The 24,339-nt window shown below is 42.1% G+C and overlaps 2 protein-coding genes across 7 annotated transcripts in view; both read left to right on the top strand.

Moving 5' to 3' along the window:
* LOC136439591 (RAD50-interacting protein 1-like) overlaps positions 1–18,902 on the top strand; it is a 30,831-nt gene extending 11,929 nt beyond the window's left edge. For 3 of the 4 annotated variants that reach the window (XM_066435027.1, XM_066435024.1, XM_066435025.1), the window contains 11 exons: positions 790–952; positions 1,562–1,675; positions 4,581–4,685; positions 5,569–5,689; positions 6,195–6,332; positions 8,024–8,223; positions 9,478–9,692; positions 12,937–13,117; positions 14,216–14,334; positions 14,688–14,814; positions 18,466–18,902. In XM_066435027.1, coding sequence (XP_066291124.1) covers positions 790–952; positions 1,562–1,675; positions 4,581–4,685; positions 5,569–5,689; positions 6,195–6,332; positions 8,024–8,223; positions 9,478–9,692; positions 12,937–13,117; positions 14,216–14,334; positions 14,688–14,814; positions 18,466–18,567 — 1,585 coding nt within the window. In that variant the 3' untranslated portion in view covers positions 18,568–18,902. The remainder of the gene's footprint in view (positions 1–789; positions 953–1,561; positions 1,676–4,580; positions 4,686–5,568; positions 5,690–6,194; positions 6,333–8,023; positions 8,224–9,477; positions 9,693–12,936; positions 13,118–14,215; positions 14,335–14,687; positions 14,815–18,465) is intronic. The other variant, XM_066435026.1, reaches the window with a different exon arrangement.
* A 1,401-nt stretch (positions 18,903–20,303) lies between these two features.
* Positions 20,304–24,339, top strand: part of LOC136439589 (cilia- and flagella-associated protein 337-like) — a 48,232-nt gene continuing 44,196 nt past the window's right edge. The window contains exon 1 of one of the 3 annotated variants that reach the window (XM_066435016.1): positions 20,304–21,030. In XM_066435016.1, the coding sequence (XP_066291113.1) occupies positions 20,791–21,030 (240 nt within the window). In that variant the 5' untranslated portion in view covers positions 20,304–20,790. Of the gene's footprint in view, positions 21,031–21,291; positions 21,411–24,339 lie in introns of those variants that run through there. The other 2 variants (XM_066435015.1, XM_066435019.1) reach the window with 2 other exon arrangements.

The raw sequence follows: 24,339 nt of genomic DNA, 5'->3' as shown, positions 1-24,339 counted from the left end.
CCATCAAGATATTACAGTTTCTGGCTACCAAGCTGGCTATCGAACGTATAGAACCCCCTAAGAACCCCCAGTTCTGTTTAGAACACCTCCGTCAGAAACAGTGCTAGTAGGGCAGACATGGCTCGTGTAAAGCAGATTATGTATATCTGAGACAGGTTTTTCACTGTAATGGTTGCATGTATGCTCAGGACACAAACGAATGGAAAAAGACACTAGCTCGGGCACTCAAGGGGAGGAAGCTTGTACCACATTGGCAGCTACTACACATCCGCTAGCATATAGTTTCACCTCTTCCGTACTGATGTGTGATACTGATTAACTAAATGATGAACAAGGAAGTAAAAGAAGGGCATTTCAGTTCCTAGTTACTGAAGATCATGCAACTTTTGTGCATTGGCTACTTGTCAAAAACCGGGAGCTTGTCAACAACAAGGTACATGTAATGCAATGCGGCACCTACCGCTTCAGCATTGACCAAAAGCAGTACGCTCTTCCTGCAATTACGTGCACTTCTTCTCGATGCATACAGCCTTCAACAAAGAATGCAGAGCAGTTTTCTTTTACCTGCTTTGAAAGTGTTTTAGAGCCCAAAAACGTAACGAAAGTCAGTTGGCATTATTGATATTCCTGACCGCGGCGGCAATTTTTTATCCGTCAAGCCCTGTTTTTGACAGAGGTGTTCGAAATAGAACAGGGGGCGTGGCTTTGGGATCGGTCTATTGCCAGATACATGTACAGTGTATGTAGACAAATGTGGTACACTGATATTTCCTTGATGCACAGCTGCAGTGACACGATGATAGGAAGGAGGAGGAGGTCCTCTCAGACGTCTGTTGTAAGTGATGAGGGGGATCGGCCTCTTCTACTGCCTCTACAGCTGCTGCTGAAACCGCTCAGAAAACGCTTCAAGTTTCACTTCACTGGAAGTAAACAGACTAATGCTCTAGACAAGGTAACTAGGTAACTCTTGATGATACTTGCAAAACAGTTGGGCTTTCTCCAGGAACAGTCCTGAGACAGAAATTTGCTTGTTAGGATGGACGAAAATTTCACCCTATCTGCCCTCAAAAAAAGCTGAACTTTATGACATGACATTGATGAAAATGTATTTTTGTAAGCTTGAAATGACAGATTTAACATCGAAAATTAGCAATATGTGCTCCCAAACAACAAGGTCAGGTTTTGCAAACAATGATTGGACAGAAAAATTTGAATCTGGATGCAGCGGTGGCTAAATTATGAAAACGTAATCAGAAAATAATAGCTTTCTTGTCATTTTGATACATGTGTGCAGTTACTGTGCACTGTAACCTGATTGAATGGTCTTGTTTAGTTGATGCTGTCCCAGTAGTGTTACATTCTAATAGTTCAATTAGCTACTGTTGTTTTAGTACAGGTACCTGCCTACCTTTATTATTTATTATAGTTACTGTCACAGTACTACATGTAAAACAACAGTAGCTAACTAAGTTGAACTTTCATGCTAATGCTTTTGTGTTAATGGTTCTTGCCAACTAGCTAGAGGTGCACTATATAACAAGACTTACTATTTATTGTGTAGCCAGAGTGGTACCTTACCCAGATCCTGGGCTGGATCAGAGATCATGCTGACTTCCTGGATCACAACATCCAGCCACTCCTGAACAAAGCTGGCTACCCTCATGTGGAGGCAAAGGTCAGAAAACATCACTAAAAGCTACAAACCGGTAGAAGTCTAGACATGTATCCTTTGCGGCGACCACCTGGGGGACCGAGCAAAAACGGTCGCGTTGGACAGGTGGTCGCCTTGAAGAGGATTCCAACATGTTTCCAGGTCAAGGTGTTAATACAGTACATGGATGGAAAATGATGTGATATTAGACAGCATGACCACCACTAGGTTCAATTCTCAAGATCCTACAAAAATTACATTTTTCCGTTATCGTTGTAATGTTTTTAAACTGTTACATCGTGTACAAATTTTTGTCTGACTTTTGACTACAAAACAATGATCTCGCAGCGCCTTCCCGCATTCACACGTTACATTACAGGCAACATTAGGGCACAGCAAATACATTTTATGGATGACATCCTCCGTAGACTCCAAAAATAAGGAGATAGGGCGAACAAAAAACAAAGCGGGCAAAAAAAACGAGATTCCTATACATGTATTTTCAATTTTAATATCATGAATCTTGTTAAACAAGAATTGAGGCGACAAAATATGTATTCATGACCAACAGGTCTTGTATTCCTGTATCCAACCAATGAGGTTTCATATATAATATAAGACCTCCTTGATTCAACAGTAAACATGTCCTTGTAGATGTGTGTACATCTCAATAGACTAACTACAACAAACGCAAAAAAGAGCTTGTTGTACCGTCATCTGAAGCAACTACACTGGGTATTCATATGCGATGAAGCATCTTGTGCATACAGGTCAATTAACTAGAACCAAGGACATTATATAATGTCCTTGCTAGAACAAATGCAGAAAACAGCTTGTCATACCGTCATGGGCAGGAACTACACTGGCTATTCATATGCAATGAAACACCTTAGACTGTCAACATTAAACTGTCCTTGAATATGTTTATACAGCTCAATTACAGTAACAAGAACAAATGCAGAAGACATGTTATACCATTATGCGCATTCATATGCAATGGAACACCTGGGCAGCAACTATATTCAACTGGATATTCATAATTATGGAACACCCTGTCAACAGATGCCATTAAATGCAAGCAATTGAGCCTCATGTTTGCTGGATCATATCAAACAATTACAAATAAAATTTCTTTTCTTTTTTTTAAAATCAGGTGAAAATTAATGAGCACGCTAATATCATTCATAAAATTTACTTGCTGTGGCCTAAGCAATATTAAGGCGTTGAAAGTCATATTTTCAAAATCAATTTTTGTGTGATTTCTATCCATAGTAAGTTTAGATAACACGATCCCATTGCATATCGACAATCATGGAATAAATATGTGATGTCGTTGTATGGTGGGAACACGTTGAAAATCCAGCCATCATTTCAAATCTTCGGAACATGCGCGATTCTGACCAGTAAGTCCCGAACACTTCCGGAGAAATAATCACATGGTCATGGCTCACTGTGCTCGGGCATGGTGACGTCACGCGGCCGGAAGTTACCGAAAATTGTCAACAGAATTCCAGGTTACGGCTGGATTCTGGGCTGATTTTTGGATGGTACCAATAAATGAAATACACCTTTCGCGGCTTGTTTCTGTGCTCTTTTTAAACGCCCAGAGTATGAAATAATGATGCAAATGTGCAAATATTGGGAAGTAAATGTCAATTTCAATTTCACCAAACAGAATAGCTTTCCCCAGAATATATACCCCCAGAAGTTTTACCCCCTGAAATTGCTTAGGGCATCTTTAAGAGTACACACACACACGCACATAAAATCTAAGTTTAGGCCTAAGACAAATCCATAGAAAACAACCGCTGGATAAGGAGGCAAGAAGTTTTTGATCTGATGAAAACAGAATGCTGTGATAACGCTGCCGAGCTCACGACCACATCCTAAGCTAAGAGTGCAGCAGAACGTACAACATCGGCAATTACAAGCAAGCAGTGCCCAATAACGGTTTGTGAGCTTCATGGAAAATAAAAAGAAAATAAGAATCTCAATTTTGATCAATAACGGGAGTATTCTAAATGTTCATACACAGAAGCATCATGTTTTAGAACGGTCAGCCGTATGCCAATCCTGGCCGAAACCAAGATGGCGTCGGGGACCAACTACATGTCTCAGCCAATGTTTTGTCCTCCGCGAAGTAATTTTTTTGCGGAATTTAATAAGACACAGACTTTTTTGTTGAAAATACTCAATTTTTTGTTGAAAATACAAGAAATGGATAGTAGATCTAATTTCTGTGAAATCTGATTTTTTTAATGCCATGCACTAAGTTATCGTTTTGAAAATTGAGTTTAAACCGAACCAAAAGCTTGCGGTCAACTATTAAAGATAACGATGGGCAGAACAACATTGACAAACTTTGTTTTGTGTGAACGTTTTATTAAAACACTTCATGGAGGGATCGATGCTTTTCCATATATTTTACTCCGTGACAGTCTTAAAAACATTTCCTCGAAACCCGACAGCAAAATCCGATGTCACAACAACCTTGAAAATGGAGCGGTCGCCATGGGTTAATAAGAATCTGTGTGATCCTTATTCGTGGCGGTCGCTGTTGCGTTGGACAGGTGGTAATGCCTTGACCTGGCAGCTTAATGCTTGTGCCTTTGGGGAAGCTTTTCGGGACCGAGAAAAAACAGTCTCCATGGCCAGGTGGTTGCGTTGAAGAGGTGGTCGCCAAGACTGTACTTAAAATCTTTCTTCGAAATTAAAGGGCAACTCGAGTGTAACGTTGCATGTGTGCATGTATATATGCCAAAGTTGCAATATTCTGTTTGGGAACTAAATGGAAAGGGATGTTCATCCCTGCTCAGCTCTTAGATAGTCTTTTGATTAGTGCAATATTGATGACTTTGCTCATGAGACATGTTACTTTATCATGTGTCCACTGATCATGACTGACTGTCTCCCTCCTGGTACTGTGCAGGTGGAGTTTACCCGTGGCCTGCTGACCCTGGTAGCAGACAAGCTGGCACAAGACATGGACTCCCTGGTGTATGATGAACACCTCTTTTCACATACTATAGATGAGGTGAGATTCCTCCAAAACATATGGCTTGATGTAGGAAAGTTTCACCCCAGTTTGAAAATAAAGAAGTATGGATCATTTTGATTGAATACAAAATGGACCCTCATTGAGTAATTGCTGGTTAAACACATTTCTATCCTTGTAGGGTTGGAGAATGGTTGGGAACCAGTTAGGACTAGAAGTCGGGATGGCTGGGATTGGTTGGAATTAGGTCTGAAAGCATTCAGGGTTCAGGTGGGAGTAGGTCATGAGCTAACCATAAGCTGTCACGTACTGGCTACCATGGCTACATTACATGTGAAATGATTTTGACATGGTTTGCCAAGAGCCTGGTGATATTTCATTACATTTAACTTTCCTTCATCTGTAACATATGTTACAGAATTTGGCAACTGATCTGATCTTATATAGAATTCCTGTAGCATGAGATGCCTACAGTGTACCTGAATAATGGCATGTACGACCAGACTTCATGTATCACAGGCCATAGCTATAGATAATGTCAATAGATAACAAACCTGTTCTTACAACTGCACCAGTTTTTTTCAGCAGCTCATTGTTTTTTTTTGCTAGACAAAAGCCACTTTTGCTGGGAGTTGGACTGCATTTGGGACTATAGCTTCTTTTGTGTCATCGATCGATGCTAATATTTTGACATATTTTCTGCAAAACATACTGTTTTGGATAAATACAGGAAGCTAAAACGTTTAATCCATGTACTGGTCTACTATTTTGTTTTGTCAATTAAGGATGCGTTAGAATGGTAGCTGTGATATTGTCAAGTCATAACAGCTGAGACATCAATTTTTACATTTCAGTGAGGAGTTATGTATGTTGTAGGATCCATGCCTACCTCAGCAGGGACTTGTTGAATGTTTACTTGCAGGTTCTGCTGTTTGATCGTGAGCTGCGAGGTTTGTACAGCTACCCAGCCAGCCAGCCAGGAGTTCTACATGTCCTGACTGTACAGGACACCTTCAACAGGTGGATTACTGTGGAGAGGAAATGTAAGGATTTAATTAGCCCACGTTGATTTAATTATCTATGACATGACAAAAATATTCCATAGAATCAGGGCTCAAAATTTGGTTGTGCAAGTGAGGAACTGTGTACAGTAAATGCATTTAAGTTCCCGATGGTTTGGTTTCATACTTCTCAGAGAAGATGGAGTGTTAATGGTGGTTTCTAGTTTGAGATTGCAACAATGTCATAGGCGGGCAGTAGACAAAACAAGCACTTTCGTGGTGATTTTAAGTTCGCAATGACCGCTTCGTAAACATTAAAGCACCACAAAGATGCATTTGCCTTATTTCAAACCCAGATTTTGTATGGTACAGAGGTCGTACATGTAATTATTTGTCATGAAATTTATAAGTAAGATCTTTCCTCTTTGCTAATCATAAAAAGTCACCAGGATAAAGGTACAACATTGCTGATTACATGGTCAGTTGTGTTGTCCTTGTCCAACAAACAGTCCTAATGATACAATATTTCATCCTCCTACAACCACAGTTGCTGTGGAGAAGATGGACCTCCTGTTCTCGTCTGAGACAGCGTGGACATCTCAGTATGGAGAGATTGAGGATGTAGATGACATGAAGACAGGAGAGTGTGCAGAAGGCTTCATGACCCTCATGCTGGCACTCACAGGTACTACATTGTACATGTGAACTAACGAATCCAGCAATAACAGGGTCAGATGAAGTAACTGATGTCATGCGGTTTAGGTAGACCATTGTCTAGCTGTCTTTCTGTTGAAGACAGAACAGACAGACGGAGGATTTCTGAGGCACTGCAATTCATTCAGACAGTGAGGACAGTCGAGAGAAGTTCGGTTGAGAGCCAGCATTATGTAGTCACAGTCAGTCTGCCTCATGACTCATGAGTCTCCTGTGCCCAGTGTACAGGAAACCTTGTTTCTGCATTCTTGACGTCAGTATTAGTTAATGTTTCTATTGAATACAGGGATAAAAGACTTGGTTGTAATATCATGTTTTATCGCTTCAAGTTTTCTTACATGCTTTATGGTATTTAAGTTTAAAAATGTGGATATCTTGTTTTTTTGCCCGCCTTGTTTTTTTCGTACGCGCACACTAATTTTGGAGTCTGCAGAGGATGTCATCCATGAAATTTGCTTGCTGTGGCCTAACGGGGGCATCCAAACATAGCATGGGCCCTAACATAGCACAGATTTTTTAATTATCTTATTGTGCATAAGTATGCCTTGTTTGTTGCCACTCACTGTGGTAAATAAATCTAGTCCATGCACACAGTTGTCATTTGCATTTAAATTGTACTTTTACGTATTCATTTCTTGTTTTTTTTTTAAATTGAGAATTATAACAACGATGGTAGCGCGCTGAATCACTGCGGTCAACGGTCACTATGTGGTAGCGGCTAGAGCCGCTAATTATATGACCTGTACCAAGCAGTCACACAAGTATCATACACATAAGAAATAAAGCTTCACAAAACACTAAAAGTAGGGGTCTTCACATGTTTGTTGAGTAGAAAACCGACCATATAAAAACAACACAAACATCACTGCTGCGGGAGTGTGGCCGTGAAAGTGGCAGGACAGAGAAACGTGCCACAAGGTCCAAAGATTTGTTACATTGTAACATATCTATGAAAATGAAATTTTACAGGGAGATGTCAATTGAAAGATATTTCCAAATAAGTAGACGGAGTTTTGTTTTGGTTAGTGTTGTCATTTTCTTGTAAAGATTTTGTTAGTCAGGCCACCGCATTCAGTGCATTCAGCCCATTTCCTGTCAAAGCATGAACTAGATTGCGCTAGATACAGCCCTCCTCACGTGAGGTAAAAAGTGCACACAATGTTAAGGTCAAAAGAAAGCTAGAATATCATAGAATCCAATTCTGATATCTGTTTACTTAAATTCACCACCAACTTCTAAAGGGAACAAAATTGCAAAATTGCAAAACGTCTCACAGCGTTTGCCGCATGTAACACGGATCTTGAAGGTCTGATGAACAGTATGAACCCATTTCTTCTCTAAGTATGTTCATTAGATGAATGTGTTCAAAATGTAAGACTTTTTTCATCATGTGAAGCTGTCAATGATGGCAGCAGTCCTATTAAACTCCTTGGTCTTGTAGATAAAACATTGTTTCATGCTTTAAAGTGCATTTTTTTAAATAAGAAATAAATGGATTTCATTGCTACAAGTGAAAATGCATAGAAATACATCAATTAGATTTTCGGCCAGTCAAAAGTTGGTTCAGACCTCCAGTAGATTTTTTATGTACTTGCCCTATAGGGCCAGTGAATTTTTTCAAACTTGTCGAACCCTGATATGGCTCCTGTTGTTGCTATGCAGATCGGTACAAGCCCCTTCCTTCTGCTGCCAACAAGCTGCAGTTCCTGGACCTCCAGCTAGAGCTGCTGGATGATTTCAGGATCCGGCTGACCCAGGTCATGAAGTCAGAGGCCCAGGACCCCCTAGGGTCCACCTTCCTCTCCATCTTGAATGCTGTGAACTATGTCATCAGTGTGCTGCGGGAGTGGGCTGACACAGTGGTGGGTACTGTTGCTACGTGCACAACAAGTTGTGGACTGAGCATGAAAGTTTATCTGTGTTGCTAAATGACATTATGAAAGGTTGAACTTTTATAAAGAACACTGATTCAGAAATAAATACATTTGGGTAAGTCCCAACTATTTTGATGTTGATTAGGTTCATTTTAGCCTTTTGTAATGATTTGTGAATTGTTCATGGAGGCACTGTGGATACTGTGATGTTTCTTAAAGGTAGTTATTGATGTAAGATAAGATTTATCCCACCTCAAACACATTATTAATGGAGCTTGCTCCTATAGCACTATATACATGTTAACCTACGTCAACAGAGGTAGTTCAACTGGTAGCAGCCTTACATCTCAGTTCGGCCTCCTCGTACATTGTACCTGTCTTTACAAGTTTTCGAAGGGATGTAAAATGGGGTCTCATGTTTGCAGAGGTGCCTCGAGCATGTTAAGGGAGCACCCCCCCCACCCTCAAGTCTAGGTACTGTCTCTTCCAGGGAATTATTCCGAAGTAAATCAACTGTGTATGGGATGAAAGCCTATCCCTTCTGCTACAAGACCAACTGAGTTTTGTTTCTTCAACCTCTCTAATGTTGGTAAATTAGAAGAAAAAAATCATAATTTTCAAGTAAAAAATGATGGGCAAATTTTTGCATTTTCGAGTAGGATAAAACTCGTAGAAGAATTTTCGTGGTAGAAACAACTGAAGTTGTCGGAAAGAGAAAAACCTATTAATCGAACCAGTTATAAAGAAGATTCTAGTACTTAGATTTCTTTAATCATCCACGGTGCGAGGCATGTCAACATCACCCACAGAACACTAGAAAGGTCAATCACGGTCCAAGGGACATTTCACTGTCGACGGAGATGGATATCCGTAAATGCGGTTCGGATTGAAACGCAATTTTTATCAAAAACACTCAAATTCATACGCTTTTCAGCCATGCTAGTATTTAATGTCAGTTCAAAGCACATTATGAGGAATGTGAGCCAAAACCCAGCTACCCCGAAACCATCTCGTCACTTTTTTGCCTCGCACTACCATGGACCCCTGTTGCGGAAGAACTGGGGTGTGCCTTGTTAAATGGGAAGGGATATAGCAACCCCTCCCTACAAAAAAATACCCTGATATGGAAACAGCAAAGAAACTTGCCGCCCTATATGTATATGCCACAAGGCACTACAAGAGTCTGAATGAATGAACAAACAAAAGACATATCTAAGATCATACCCCTCTCCTTTGTCCCAGTTCTTCCTCCAGCTGCAGTACTACCGTGCAGAGCGCTACAGTGCCAGCAGGGACCTGAGCCTGCCCCAGGAGCCGGACCTCAGCAGCCTGCAGGGAGCTGTGTTTGATGAGCTCATCACCTTGTTCCAGCTACTGAGGAGTGACATGCTGTCTGTGGTGTGCAACCTGGTCTTCACCGAGATGAAGGCAAGGAGTAAAGACTACAAGGATGAAAAGTAGGTCATCTTTTCTCTCATCAACCAGAACTGGTGATAAATTGATTACCGGTAGATTCAGTTTGTACGAATCCGGTAGTATGGACATGTTGAGCCAGCCAGTTTCTGCATTAACACCATCACAAAATTGTAGCTGCCGATTGGAGTGTTTTACTGTACATGACTTGAAAACGAGTGGTTCGGGAACTTGCTCACAGACCTTGGTCATTAGATAGTCAATGATGCAGTTGAAGAGATCCGGTGCAGCCACGCAGCCCTGGCGAACCCCGCTGTTGATGGTGAACCACTCCTCATGTTAGTAACAGCAAACTCCGTGAACTGACCCAGCAACCACCCGCTTCCCGTCTGGCAGCAATGCGTCGGATACGTTGGTATGGCCATGTTCTCTGCCTCCCACCAGAGCACCCCACCAGAGCCTTGCTGGACTTTGATCCCAAATGGGCAGGCAGGATGGCGGCGGCCACGGGGGCCCCCCGTACCCGATGGATGGATGTTGTGGGACGAGACCTGCGGAATCTCAACATCCCGCTTTCCCAGGCACAGCACCTGGCTTAGGACAGAGGAAGATGGCGAGGCCTAGTCAAGCTAGTCGGCTCTACGCACTACGTGCAAGAGGATGAGTGAGTGAGTGAGTGGAGTGTGTCAGGAGGGATGTTAAGGTGTGTGGACCCACTGGACAGAGCCACTTGTCAGGGACCCCCGCACCAGTGTAATAAGATACTGGATAATACATGTACATGTACTACTGCGTGTGTTTTGTGTCTGTTGACCAATATACAGGGTGCAGTTCTTTTAGCTGGCTGCCATGTTTAAGAAAAGGATTTTTTTGATATGTAAAACATTTTTTTTTTCTAACTACAGACAGTTTGTTGATATCAAGATGTGTGAAGGTACGTTTGTAGCTTTGTAGCATGTTGGCTGCCTCGTCCACTGTCTAGTAGCTGAAATGCTCGGCTTCGACATAGTCATTTAGGGAACAGCCTTTGGGCCAACTGCAGTCGTGTATTACCGGTAGTCTGATATCGGTGGAGTCTTTTTTGGGGGGGGATGGCTCCAAGAGCGCTTATGTGTTGTGGTCAGTTCGTAATGTCCTTGTCGCATTTCTTCTTTAAATTGCTCCTCAACCTTACCGCGATTTATTGGGTCCACAGCAGATATGTAATTTTCACACTCCACAATCACTGGGGTGATGTCTCTTTTCTTGGGGAGAATGTGAAAGCTGTTTGATAGTCCGTCTAAGAGGAACTCATTATTGTTATCGTTCGCTAGTTCCGCTGTCCATGCCAGGAAGTCAGTCAGCTCTTTGTCCGTCTTTAAGTCTTCCAGAGTGACTTTTGTCTTCAATGTCCCTTCTACCATCTAGACCTGTAGCCTCTGTGGGCGTAACAGATCCAGGAACTGGAGCATCTCCAGAGTTACGCTAAGGAGCGCTTCCCTTTCCGTTAGTTCGGCCTTGACAGTAGCTGGTGGTAACTTCGATGTTTGCGTCCATTCTTTAAAATCAAACTCTGCCATCAAGTTTCTCGTCCGCTCACGGTGAGAAGTGGGTCAGGAATGATCCCGGCCAGGCCATCCCGCTTGCCTGGTTCTAATTAACATGCGGTGCCAGAGGAGACCGTGTGTGGTCAATAGAAACTTTTGAAAATACATTTATTTTCATCAGTATGTACATTGAAAACATTGTGTTTTCATATCTGTTGATGATTGTACACATAGTTAAGAATGACAGTGATGGGTGAGTGAGCTCCTATTTGAATAGGTCCTGTTCACAGAAAGAATGTTTTTGGGTCCAAGGAAAAAACTACACAATTCAGATGTAGACCTTCTAGGTTTAGAAACACCACCAGGCCATTTTTGATACAATTACTGAATAATAAGAATCTCAATCATTTGTCTACATTATGTTAGCATAGTGTTGAAGTAGTAAAGGTAAAAAGGTAGTCCCAGATAATCCCATTGCCATTTTTAGGCTGTAGGGGTAGTGGGTTGTTATCCATTGTGTTTAGGACACGTTATTAGAAGGTAGAGCCCAAACTTCTCCTTCCACCGCCTTTTACTTCCCCAACCAAAGTCAAGCTCCCATATTTACACCTGGTGGAGTGAGGAAAGTCGTATTAAGTGCCTTTCCCAAGGAGACGGCATCAGTGGCATGTCAAAGGATTTGAACCCATGGCCTCTGGGTTCTGGGCCAAACACCCTAACTCTTATGCTGACACGGTGTCACAAGTAGAAGTAGCGTACATCAGGGATTGATACCAATTATTGCCTTCGCCATAGGCCGAAGGGTATATTTTTGGTCGGGATTTGTGGAGTGATGGTGTTGGCGATATAACTCTTGATGCCATGGACGGATGTTAGTGATTTTTGGAGGTAAGAGACGAAGGTCAAGTTTGAAGATGGGTCTTCTGGGTGGTTCCTTTGGTGCTGCAGTGGAAATTTTTTTTGTTGGTTTGTTTGTTGGTGGCATAACTCGAGAGAAATTAAATGGATCGTGATGAAATTTAGTAGGTTGTTGGGGGTTGGGGAAATGAAGATCAAGATCGGTCTTCTGGGCAGTTTCTACGATACTACAGTGGGCATTTTTTATCTAAATTTTGGAGGAGGATAACTCAAGCAGGATTTGGTGGATCTTAATTGTTTTGGGCAGGTAGAAATGATTAGTGATGATTAACATATTCAGATGCATTCTATGCAAATCAAGTCCTTTACATGATTAATGAGGAAAAGTTGAAATTCCCTTTCAATGTGGTATTTGTGGATGACAACCTATATACGAGGACACGAGGACACCATATGGACAGAGAGACAGACTGGGATTTTTGGGTAAACATGTGGGCAGTGCTTTTCACAATGGTGCCTCAAGACATATGAACTGAGAACTGACATTCAGAGGAAAACCGATTGATATATTGATTATGTAAATAAGGACATAATTTGCTTAATTGATGAGAAAATGCTATGATTCCAAAGTTGTAAATAACAGTAATTTGTTTCTTGCATTCGGAAGTTAAATGAAGGTGAACATCATCATACATTAAGTATGCAATCCATAACACACCTTTCAAAAACATCTTTCATACAAGTTAACACCATTCGGCGAAGGTATGGGATCGCCGAACTCTAGTTATTCATACCTTTCAGCACTTTTGTGGCTGCTATGGTGTGGTATTGAATGATTGTGATTTTATTGTGATTTTATCAAATTAACCAGTCATTCATTCAATGTGGGCATGTTGGCCAACAGATGGCTGGGCCTGCCCTCAGACAAGGAGTACATCTCCCGCGCGGTGTCAGCGTCAGCCTGCCCACTCCTGCTGCTGCTGAAGGACAGGCTGCACCAGCTGCAGCTACAACTGGCCAATCCACTCTTCAGTAGGGTGTGGCAGACACTCGCAGACATCATCAACACATTCATCATGGAGGAGGTCAGCTGAACACGATAATCTAACCCTAACATTATCAACACATAATCCAGTCATGATCACTAGCAAGTAGACTGTTGTATACGTTGTAGAGCAGAGCAACCTTGGGTAAATTTATCAAGTTGTGCTAGTATTTGCTGTATTTTAGCATCTATCATAATTGGAAAAGTTCTTTATTCTCCCTGTGCAAACTCAAAGTATTTCTTTTAACACATGTCAATTCTTTCAAATTCTGGAACATGTAAACTACAATAAAGGAAGCTGTATTTGATCGATTGTATCCTTTTCTAGAGTAAGCCCAGACGCATACCTGAATAAAATATCTTTGTCTGATCTTTTTTTCAAAATTAATAATGTAAGTGCAAGTCAGACCAGAACAAGCACTTTTTAGAATCAATACCGGGACGCTATCATCAATCTAATGTCGCTAAGACAGAATAGAGAAAATACTTTTGGAGAACAATCAGGAATATTTTCAGATGTGGTATTGAGAAGTTTCTTTTTTTTAGGTATGATCAAAACATCATTAATTCATCACGTGGCATTGTGTGGCACAATCGGTAGAGTGTTTCGCCCAGAACTGAGAGGTCCTGGGTTCCAAACCCCAATATGACCCGTTGTTGTGCCCTTGGGAAAGGCACTTAACACGACTTTCCTCACTCCACCCAGGTGTGAATGGGTACCTGACTTCGGTTGGGGAAGGTCGTATTGAGGTCACCTGCTGGTGCCGAATGGCAACCGCCCAGACCCTTGCGACAGTTCCACAAAGTGCAAGTGTGGAGCAAATATGTATCTGTTCTGTATTATATCATTGTAAACCCTGCATCAATTCAGCACTGGCTGGAATTGCATGGGTAATTTCTGACCAATAAACCATTATTATTATTATTATTAATTCGGATCAAGACAAAATCATATATCGTCAACAGCATCTGGCTATATGATAATAGTTTTACTATTAGATACACATGCATGCATGTACGATGTACTTTTTCTTGCTGATTGTGAACCAGTAACATATTTTAAGACAATGAAGTCACCTACAAAATAGAAAATTTCAATATAGCAATGGACTTGTGCCTTCTCTCAACCCCGGCCCAGATCATTCTGACCAACCACTTCAATGAGGGTGGAGCAGCACAGCTTCAGTTCGACATGACCAGAAACCTCTTCCCTCTGTTTGGTGAATACACACCCAGGCCTGACAACTACTTCAAAGAGTAAGAACCACATACATTTACCTTCCACTGGCCATCTGAAGGAAGTCCCTTTGTGCAATGATGTCTGGAATTGAAAACCTATGTATTATGATTGAAATTCATCAAAAAGAGATCTGCAGTGATTGTGACGTTTTTCAGGCATTTGTGCCATTTTGCCAATTGCAAATTAAGTTTCAGGTGACAAATTGGTGCCGATGGGCGCCACTTTACAAATGCCTTTCTCAATTTGGCACCATCCAGTGAGATACCCACTTAATGGTAACAGCCATGTTGATAGTGTAGACTTTAGTTGGGAGAAGTTTGACATCTTGGGTGAAATTTGCTAAGCTACTTTTCTACTGTTGTGCTTACAGTGTGAAGGAGGCCTGTTTACTTCTGAACTTGAAGCCTGGCTCAGCCATGCTGTTGAAAGAGATGTTGAATAAGGCCTTAAATGGATCCAAGATAGACCCAAACACTGAAAAGGAGTCACCAGAAAAGGTACAGTAAGAAACAAGAGTCCTTAAGCCCTCGTCACAATTCATGCGAGCGTCGGCCGAATTTGTAGATCGCCCAACGCTCGCCGAATTTCAAAGTCGCCCGAGCGTCAACCATATTTTTTGCTGAAAACCTGCCCCGTCACAAATTGAATGGGGCTCGGGCGACGTCCGTCGAACACTAATAATCATAAATCCCACACGGTACCATCTCTTGGACACGGACGAAGTCAGGATCAACTGAAATGGCAACAAGCTCATATTTGGACCAACTTTACTCTCTGAGTTGTGGCAAATCTGTAGGGCATGAGTGAAGTGGACGGGCACACTGAAAATAATAACATAAACAGGAATTTTGTTATAGACCAATCCAAATACTAGCGCAGGAGCCACAAAGTCAACAGATCAGTCGTTTAACCCCAATCCAAACATTTTCACCAAACGGAAATTGACCGAAGCTCGAGCAAACGCCGTCCGAGCTTCGGCCGACCGTTGATAAGCCTATCGACGCCCTGCCGATGCCTGGGCGTGCCTCGGCAGACAATCATAGATCTATAATGACTCAGTGGACTATCAACTAGTTATTTTGTGGAGGAAAAACTCAGGAAGTGAAGTCAAGCCTCAAAAGTCAAGCCCCAGTTTATTATATAAATTGAAACATCCAAACCAATAACAAAAAAGAAACAGGAAGTATTGTCTTCGGTGTCCGCATTTTATTTATAATAAATTTTTTTCAATGAAAATTTAACTTTGCAATTGGATTGTCTTGCATTAGAAAAGTTTGGCAGCATTCTTTGACAAGTTGATATTAGTATTACTTAATATTGCAGTATTATTTATCATCTTATGTTATAAACCAAACTGTTGTTGCCTTTTATTTATAAACAAGAAGGAGTTCGGCCGGAGCCGGTCTAAGCGCCCATCGACACCAGTACAACACTCGCCTGAAGCACGCCTTACTTTTCATGAGTCGGCCGGAACACTGACGACAGTCGTCCGATTATTGTACAAAGCCCGTGCGAGATTTGCACGAGACCGAAGAGTTCGGGCGACCTCCAACCGACCAAAAATTGGGTCTAAAATCCGCGGATGCCCGCCCGAATATTGGCCGAGCGCTGAGTGTTGCTCGGGCGAGCTACGGGCAAACTGTTGACGAGCTGGGCGAGTTCAAAAATCATCGCCGAGGCCTCGCTGAATTTAAGCGCAGCTTCCAGTGACCCGCGAACGTCGGCCTAGCTCCGAAAAACCGCCCGAAGCTCACGGAATCGCCAGGACGTCGGTCGTACTTTGGCCGAAAATCCCCATTTGGAGCTCGCCAACAAGTCGGCCGAGCTAAATTGTTGATTTGTGACGGGGGCTTTAGGACACAAACCTCCATGAAGTAATTATGGTGTTTGCGGTGTGGGCTTAAGGTGTTTGATACCCTCTTAACTAGTAATAACAATTGTTTTAAAACCTGTTTCTATTTATGTCCGGCTTATTGTTTACTAGGCAGTAGCCAAGGCACTATAGCAAGCCAGAGCCTAAGCTCTGCTTGCTGAGTAGCTATTTTGCTCCAGCTTGCACAACACTGGCTTCCATTAGGCAAACAACATATGATATAATGGGCTGTACTGTACCACCTTCAAGATGGGGGTGTTGATCTATGATTCTCCAAAACCTGAAAAAAACATGTTTCATTGACACCTCAATAGCTACAAACATGCCAGCATTCAAACAATTCTATCCCAAGGATCTTGGGTTATAGCAGCTATTGTGAATACACAAACATGGACAACAAGAGTTCCACGACCTCATATCTCCATGAACAATTCTATGCATGCAAATGACTTAAACATTTGCATAATATATGCTTGGTCATAAACACCTTTATCTGACTTACACATGTTGCAATATTGACAGGCCTATAATTTTCCAATTAGATGAATTATGGTGTTTTTGCATAAATTATGCAAATTAGGAATCTATTTGCATAATTGGTATCTGTTGATGCTCCACATTCCATAAACTACATATGTTACATGTATTTGAGTCTGATAATGGAAAACATTGCAAATATAGATTTTCCTCATTAGCTATGCAAATTAAGTCACAATTAGCATAATTTGCACTTCATTATGTATATCTCTGTCCAAGCTACCTGCATACTAAGTATCATATTGACAGTCCTATAATTTTCCAATTAGATATGGTGTTTTGCATTAATTATGCAAATTAGGAATTTATTTGCATAATTGGTACCAATGATATCAAGGAGCCGTTTTTGGCGACGCCTCAGGGGCGAGCCAAATTTTTACTATATTGTGTCCAGATTTCAAGAATTCTAGGAATTGTACAGGAATGTGAAAGTCCATGGGATGATAACTCAAGAATGCCTGGATGTATCGTCTTCGTATTTTGTAGGTGGGTAGGTCTGTGGGAGACCTTGTAATGATTGGATTTTAGGCCCCCTAGTGACTTTCTATGGTACTGCAGGGGAACTTTCACTTTTCAAATCACATCTTCTGAATATGCTATAGTCATGATTTTTAAGTGGTGGATAGATCTTTGTTAGGAAAATATGTCCTGTAGATTTGGGCCCCCTAGCGGCTTTTTTTTTAACTGCAGGAGCTGATTTTGACTCAAACTTTGAAAGAGAATTACGCAAGAAGGGGATGATGGATCATCATAATTTTTGGTGTGTAGATAGCTTAAGTGATGATTTACATAATCATATGCCAATTATGCAAATCAATATCTGATTTGCATAATTAATGAGGACAGTTAATAAATCAGCTGCATTCTATTATAGGACTCTCAAACACATGACATATGTAACTGAGAAAGAAATAAATATCGTTAGATATCAATTATGCAAACATTTTACATTATGTGAGCCTCAATCTTCACCCCAGACTTTTTGCAATTTCTTTTCCGCCCTGTCGCTCCATTGTTTTTTTCTGACAAAATCTGACAACCAACAAATCAAATTGGTGTGGTCTTAAGACTTTGAATCTTAAAACAATCAAATGATGCAAAAACAAATATTAGTAAGATTTTCTTCAGGTGTAAACAAAGTTCCTACTATATTATATATTTGGCGTCAACAGCCCTTGCCTTCCAAGTAGTCATTTTTGATATTCATGCATTTCAATGCCAAGTTTTTAATAAAGTTTCAAAGTCTCAGACTTAGGTTACACCAGTTTGATTGTTAAGGGGGAAAGGTTTAAGTTGCCCTTCCTGGCTTTAAATTGCTCAACTTTGGGAGCTTCCACTGCTGAAGCAGGCAGGGAGCTGTGAGTGGTTGGGATTTATAACTGGCTTTGCCATTTCCTATTCTGTAGGATGTGGTGATGATGGCCTCCCTCCTGTTTGAGAGGAGTTGCCATTGGTACTGCAGGTTGATTAACATGTGTGTAACATAACTACTGCACTGGTAGTCATTGAGAATCACTCAAACTGCCCTGTGCTGGACGGCCTCTACCGCCCAGGTCCCATTGATGGTACATGTATGTACAAAGCATATTCAGAACCTTAATGACTGCTCTGAATTCAACTGGTAGCTCCACTCTCACACCTCACTCCATCCTAGCAGATGGGAAAATACAGTGTTGAAAACTGGAAATAGGCATTTGACATAAAAAGGTGCATTACTGTAAATGTGCTAATGTTTCAGGTTCTGATGGACATGGGCGTGTTCAAGCTGTCTATTCAGGAGGCTGAGAGGGTGCTGAACTTACGTGCCAACTGGCCAGCAAGGAAGAAGGGCAGGTCATAATGCTGATGTCAAAAGGACATGCGGACAATGATCGTTTTTTCAGACTCTTGTAGTGCCTGGTGGCACATACATGTAACACAGCAAGTTTCCTTGTTGTTTCAATAGCGGGGTTTATTTTCACAGGGAGGGGTTGCTGGCCCTTACCCTTTAGCGTGCTTGAGGCATAATGAAGTTCACGACTGGACTATACTCACAATACTGTACAGTAATGGAAACACTGGCGATTGATTTAAGTTTGCAGTGAAGCGGCCACTGCAAAAACCTTGAACATAAAACCATGTGAATCTCCTTTATCCATCACCCATTCCTTTGGACAATAAAGACGGGAACATGTATTCCAAGCAGTGATGTTTCTTATGTCCACGCAGATGATTTAGTACCAGATGTATAACAGAGCAAGGACCCATTCAAGAAGGATAGAAATTATTGACTCTGTAAATTTCAGATGACAATAAAATGGTTTATTGATACCTGAATCAAACATTGTAGGTAATGTTACATGTAGGTCTGAAAATACCATCAACACTGCTGTATATGCAGTTTAGTGCAGGCAAAATTGGAGTTGTGCAGGTGTATGTGCAATAAAACTGGCCAAATCATAAGGCCAAAGTAATCAGTTATCAGACTTTTTGTTTTAAAACGCCCAATTTAAAATTGTCACTTATGACACTCCAACCAGTCTTCAGGATAAGAAGGGATGACAAAATTATCAATCAGTCAATCAATTGGATATTTGGAGTTTCTTTTTACACAACCATGCTAACGTTTCGGTGTCTGTCAGACACCTTCTTTGAGCTTCTGACCGGAGTACTGCTTCTCGCTGCTATAAGTAGCCGATGTAGGTGGTGCTTTTGCAGTGAGAACACTGTCCCAAACATGGCTAAGTTTGTATCCCCCCTCGTCTCAGTTCATCACTGGTGTTGAGGATAACAGACATACCAGTCTAGATAAGGAAGTCAACACCAGTGATGAACCGAGACGAGGGGGGATACAAACGTTTGGGACAGTGTTCTCACCACAAAAGCGCCACCTACATCGGCTACTTATAGCGGTGAGAAGCAGTACTCCAGTCAGAAGCTCTGAAGAGGGTGTCTGACAGACACCGAAACGTTAGCAGGTGAGATTACCTGGTTCTGTAAAAGGAAACTCCAAATATCCTATGTTCTACCAACCTGATGAAACTATTTTCGGAGTCAATCAATGGTTTATTCACAAGCACAAACCATACAATATCAAAATGTATCAAGTGATGTCATAGCAGCCATAAGCTGAATTGCATGTACATATATATATATAATATATGGCACTGGGTGGTAAAAATAGCAATGCTCCATGCCTCTATCTATATTAAAAAATTCAGAAATGACAGTAAAATAAATATTATACAGACGTATAGGATTCTAGGGATGGCCGGCAATGCAGATTCTTTCAAAAGCAGGTATGGTATTGGGCTGGTGTGATATGATATGATAAACATGAGTTCTGAGGTTATCCAGCCCTGAAATGAAACAATTAGTCTGTATTTGACAAAAAGGTGTGAGAGAAAAAGATGAATTCTGTCCTGGTGTTTTTAGACCGTATTTCTGTTCAGAAGGTTTGGATAAAGACTCCTGGCATTCAACTTAAATCCGCACAAGGAAGCATTAATTGTCTTAATGCCGTGAATTGCCCTGAGAATCCAGGCAACCAATCGATGAGAACCAGACAGACAGGTTAGGTGAGTTTTTTTGCTGTTTATTTTGTTGTCAGTTCTGCTGACAGGATTTGTGTACATGGATGACTTCAGATGTGTTTCTATTGGTTCGCTGCTGGCATTCAATGGAAGGGCATCATAAGCTACAGCTACTCCCCTTGTCAAACTAGGTAACACGGAAATTTACTGATCTGTTGAGCAGCAAGTTATACCGTGGATCACTCAGATTTTGTCTAACATATAACCAAAGCCGCTGTGGAGAGGACATGGAGTCCTCAAGCCCCCCTATCACCAATCCCCTTCTCTGGACTGGCAGCTAGAATGTTGACCTGGGACGCCTTGTACCAGCACTGTGGTGTTTGTTGTATGCAGTGGGGTAAGCCTGTGGTGAGCAGTGGAGCTAACACCTGTTGGTGGACAAGACAACTTTTTTTGGCTAAAAGATTTAACCCTTTGACAATTGTTTGAAGATAGTGAATATATGTCAACGGATGGGTGTTTGAAATTGCCATTGTTGAGCGTGAGGTGAAATGGCGACCAGACTGCAGGGAGTGGACACACTGCCGCCTTTGCCAGGCCCTTCTACTGACGTCCATGTGAGCAGGATGAGCTTGTACCAGCGATCTGTCAGCAGACAGAACCCACACCGACCCTCCAGTCGCGCCAGTGGTCTGTCGGCAGACAGCCTCAACACGCTGAACGCCCGCTGGCAGAGCATGCTGAAGGCAGTTTCACCTATCGTTTCACTCATGAAGCAGAGAGCTGGCAAGGTAAGTGTTTATCACTAAAACTTAAGATGAAGTAGGTCTGAAATAAGGGGACACTGATTTCCGTGACTGACGGATGTGTTCGTGTGTCTTAATGCAGACTTTAATTAAAATATCCTTGTTGCCATGGGATATCAGTGATGAGCACAGATAAGGTGATTCAAAAGAAATTGGAAAGAATCCCTCCTTCCAGCCCCAGGCTTTAAACACATAATGGGTCACCACATCTGACCGCAACTGCCGGCGTGTTGTTTGGTTTCTACCCAAGCGCCTGGAAACAAAACTAGCGCGCCGTGGGAGAGGAAGGGTGGTACATGCAGACATGGTGGAGCGTGCTCGTCCTGAGTACCAGGGCATATGAGGCACGGGTGATGTCCGCACAGGTAAGTTGGACATGAGGGCTTCTAGAACCCGAGTCGTTTGGTTTGAAAGTTTTCCTATGTCGTCATCCTGTTTGGACCCGGCACGTCAGAACCATTGTCAACAGACTTCCGTATCGTTTTCCGGCTGTCATTTCACCTGTACTACCGTAGCGACACTAGCCTGGGATATGACGTGACTTCGTGACCCAATATATCCCAGAATATATCCGGGCACCACTTTTAGATATGTTAGTGTTCATCCAATAAGAATATCAAGGTCCTGCTGGGAACAAAGTACTAAGTAGATAGAACTATGTCTCTGCTGATCCCTTAATTATTGTGTCCGCTTCAATTGATTGCTGTCACAAGGGCCGTGTGACTAGCTCAAACCATTCGTGCCCTGCCTTTCACGGACATCAGTATAGTTCATTTACATAGACAAAATGTCCAAACAAACGTCAAACGCTTTGTAAGCTCCATGATAATGTGCGCCAAAAGCTAACGTGCAGCGGAGCTGCTTTTCTTTGACATCGTTGGGCGGGATATCTACGCATGTTAACGTTACTAGTACTAGTAATCTGTTCATTGGTCTTCATAATATGCAAAATCAATTTTGGCAGCTGTAGTCTTAACATCATGTCAGTACTCCTACTCCTACGGTGAGCGTGTGTTTTTTCGTCCTTTTCATTTAATGCTACATGAAGATGTTGTCCCCTGTGTCTTCAACCTGTGCAGTATGGCTCCATACAAGTGCGGGAAATCAGCCAGTTTGCATCCCTGGCTCTGTAGTGGAGGTAACGTTACCAGGACGTTTCGGCACCTGTACTGTTCGGCCCCAAGCCGATCAAGACGACTCGTGTTAGGGTAAGGGGTAAGTTAGAATTATGGTTAGGATTAGATTTAGTCGTCCTCTTGACGGCAAAACGTCTAGAAACAGTCCTAGCCATGGTACCGAATCGTCCTGATCGGCTATATACAGGGCTAGGGCCGAAACGTCCGACATTCACTCTAAAGTGGTTGTCTTAAGATAGGCCATTCTTTACGGATACAGTTGCTGCCGAACATCAGTGGCGGACCATCATGTTTACTGAAAAGAAGACAAAATGGTGTATTTGGTGCTTTCTCCTTGCCAGCACATAATAGTAATAAACGTTACGTTTTTGCGGCAATCGCTATAGCTGCTTTCTGGTCGTCCAGGGTGAGCTTTCTCTAACTTTATGTAGCTTTTCTGTGGCGCTGTAAATTAAGTTGCGACAGTGGCGTTCAAGACCTAACTAGACCTTTTAGCCTTGTGGTTAAGGCGTGCGGCCTGTGGACTGGCGGGTCCGGGTTCAATCCCCGGGAGACAGGAGTCTGTTTCTACTCGCCTCTAGTGTTTCAAAGTTACTGTAGTTGAGTCCAACGCCACTATGTCCATGTCTCTGTGTGTTGTATTTCTAATATAAACTAAAAAAAGAATAGGTTTTGCGTAGCGACACGCTAACGGAATTCAAGGCACCACACTAAATTGGTTGAAGGCTTTCTTGACCAATAGGGAACAGACGGTAGTGGTAGAAGGCAAGGCCTCAGCTCCAGTTAGAGTTGCGTCAGGCGTACCACAGGGAACTGTTCTGGGACCGTTACTCTTCCTCCTGTACATAAATGACTTACCAGACCAGCTTGATTCAAATGTTAGGTTATTTGCCGATGACTGCCTGTTATATATGGAGTTGTCCACACAGAGTGATTCACAGCTTTTGCAAGAAGATTTGAACACACTCGAAGAATGGCAAAGCAGATGGCTAATGCAGTTTAATCCGGAAAAATGTTACATCATGCATATAACAAACAAACGAAACCCAATTGTAACCACCTACCAGTTCTGTGGACAGGCTCTAGCAATAGCAAAGAGCCACCCGTACCTAGGCGTTACATTAACAACGGGGCTAAAGTGGAACACCCATATCAACAAAGTAACAACTAAGGCTAAACAGACATTGGGAGTGATCAAACGTAATTTGTGGGCATGCCCAGCAAAGGTAAAATCACTTGCATACACGTCTCTAGTAAGACCAAACCTTGAATATGCTGCAACAGTTTGGGATCCATACACAAAGAAGGATATAGATAAACTCGAGAGGGTGCAGAACCAAGCTGCCAGATTCTGCACGAACAACTATGAAAGGGGCGCCAGTGTAACAAAAATGAAAGCAGACCTGCAATGGATGTCACTTGAGGACAGGAGAACAATGTCCAGACTTTGCATGATGTACAAGATGACTAATAAACTTGTGGACGTACCGACTGATAAGTATCTAATGCCAGCTCAGAAGAGGACCAGAAAGAGTCATGATTTTAAGTACCAGAGTTATCAGCCAAGGATTGACGTGTTCAAAAATTCGTATTTCCCGAGAACCATAGTAGAATGGAACTCGTTGTCATCAAGTACTGTAGGAGCTTCCTCACTAAGTAGCTTTAAAGAACGGTTGCAGTCAGATATGCAAAGACTAGGTGTAACAGACCGTTCGGTGTAATATGACCAGCTGCTGCGCGCCGCGTGCCTGCGAAGCTGGTGTGTTACGCCTAATGGCGGTTATACCGGCTATATAGATACAGATACAGAAATCACGTCGTACCTGCGATGGGGGTTTTATCCGTCATGGCAGCGCCACGCGTTTGAGAAAAATCGGGTGCAACTGCAATATTAAAATATAACGTTATAAAGTCGTGGTCACATACTCGTAGGTACATCGTTACGTACGATTGGTTTTGTGAGTGTACCTAGGTCAATCGCAGTCTACAAATGCATGTAAAATTCGCCATCGCCGAGCGTCATGCAACGGAAAGATCAGCTAAAAAGGATTTTGCACGTTCAAAACTTTCATCCATCATGGTACGAATTACATAACCCCGAATTTAGGCGGCTAATGTAAAGTTGGCAGCCTTACTAGTCTTTTTTTGGTTCGATAAC

The sequence above is a fragment of the Branchiostoma lanceolatum genome, chromosome 8, assembly GCF_035083965.1.
Source record: "Branchiostoma lanceolatum isolate klBraLanc5 chromosome 8, klBraLanc5.hap2, whole genome shotgun sequence".
Lineage (NCBI taxonomy): Eukaryota > Metazoa > Chordata > Leptocardii > Amphioxiformes > Branchiostomatidae > Branchiostoma > Branchiostoma lanceolatum.
The sequence above is the reverse complement of the archived record's forward strand: the minus strand, read 5'-3'. Positions and strand labels throughout refer to the sequence as shown.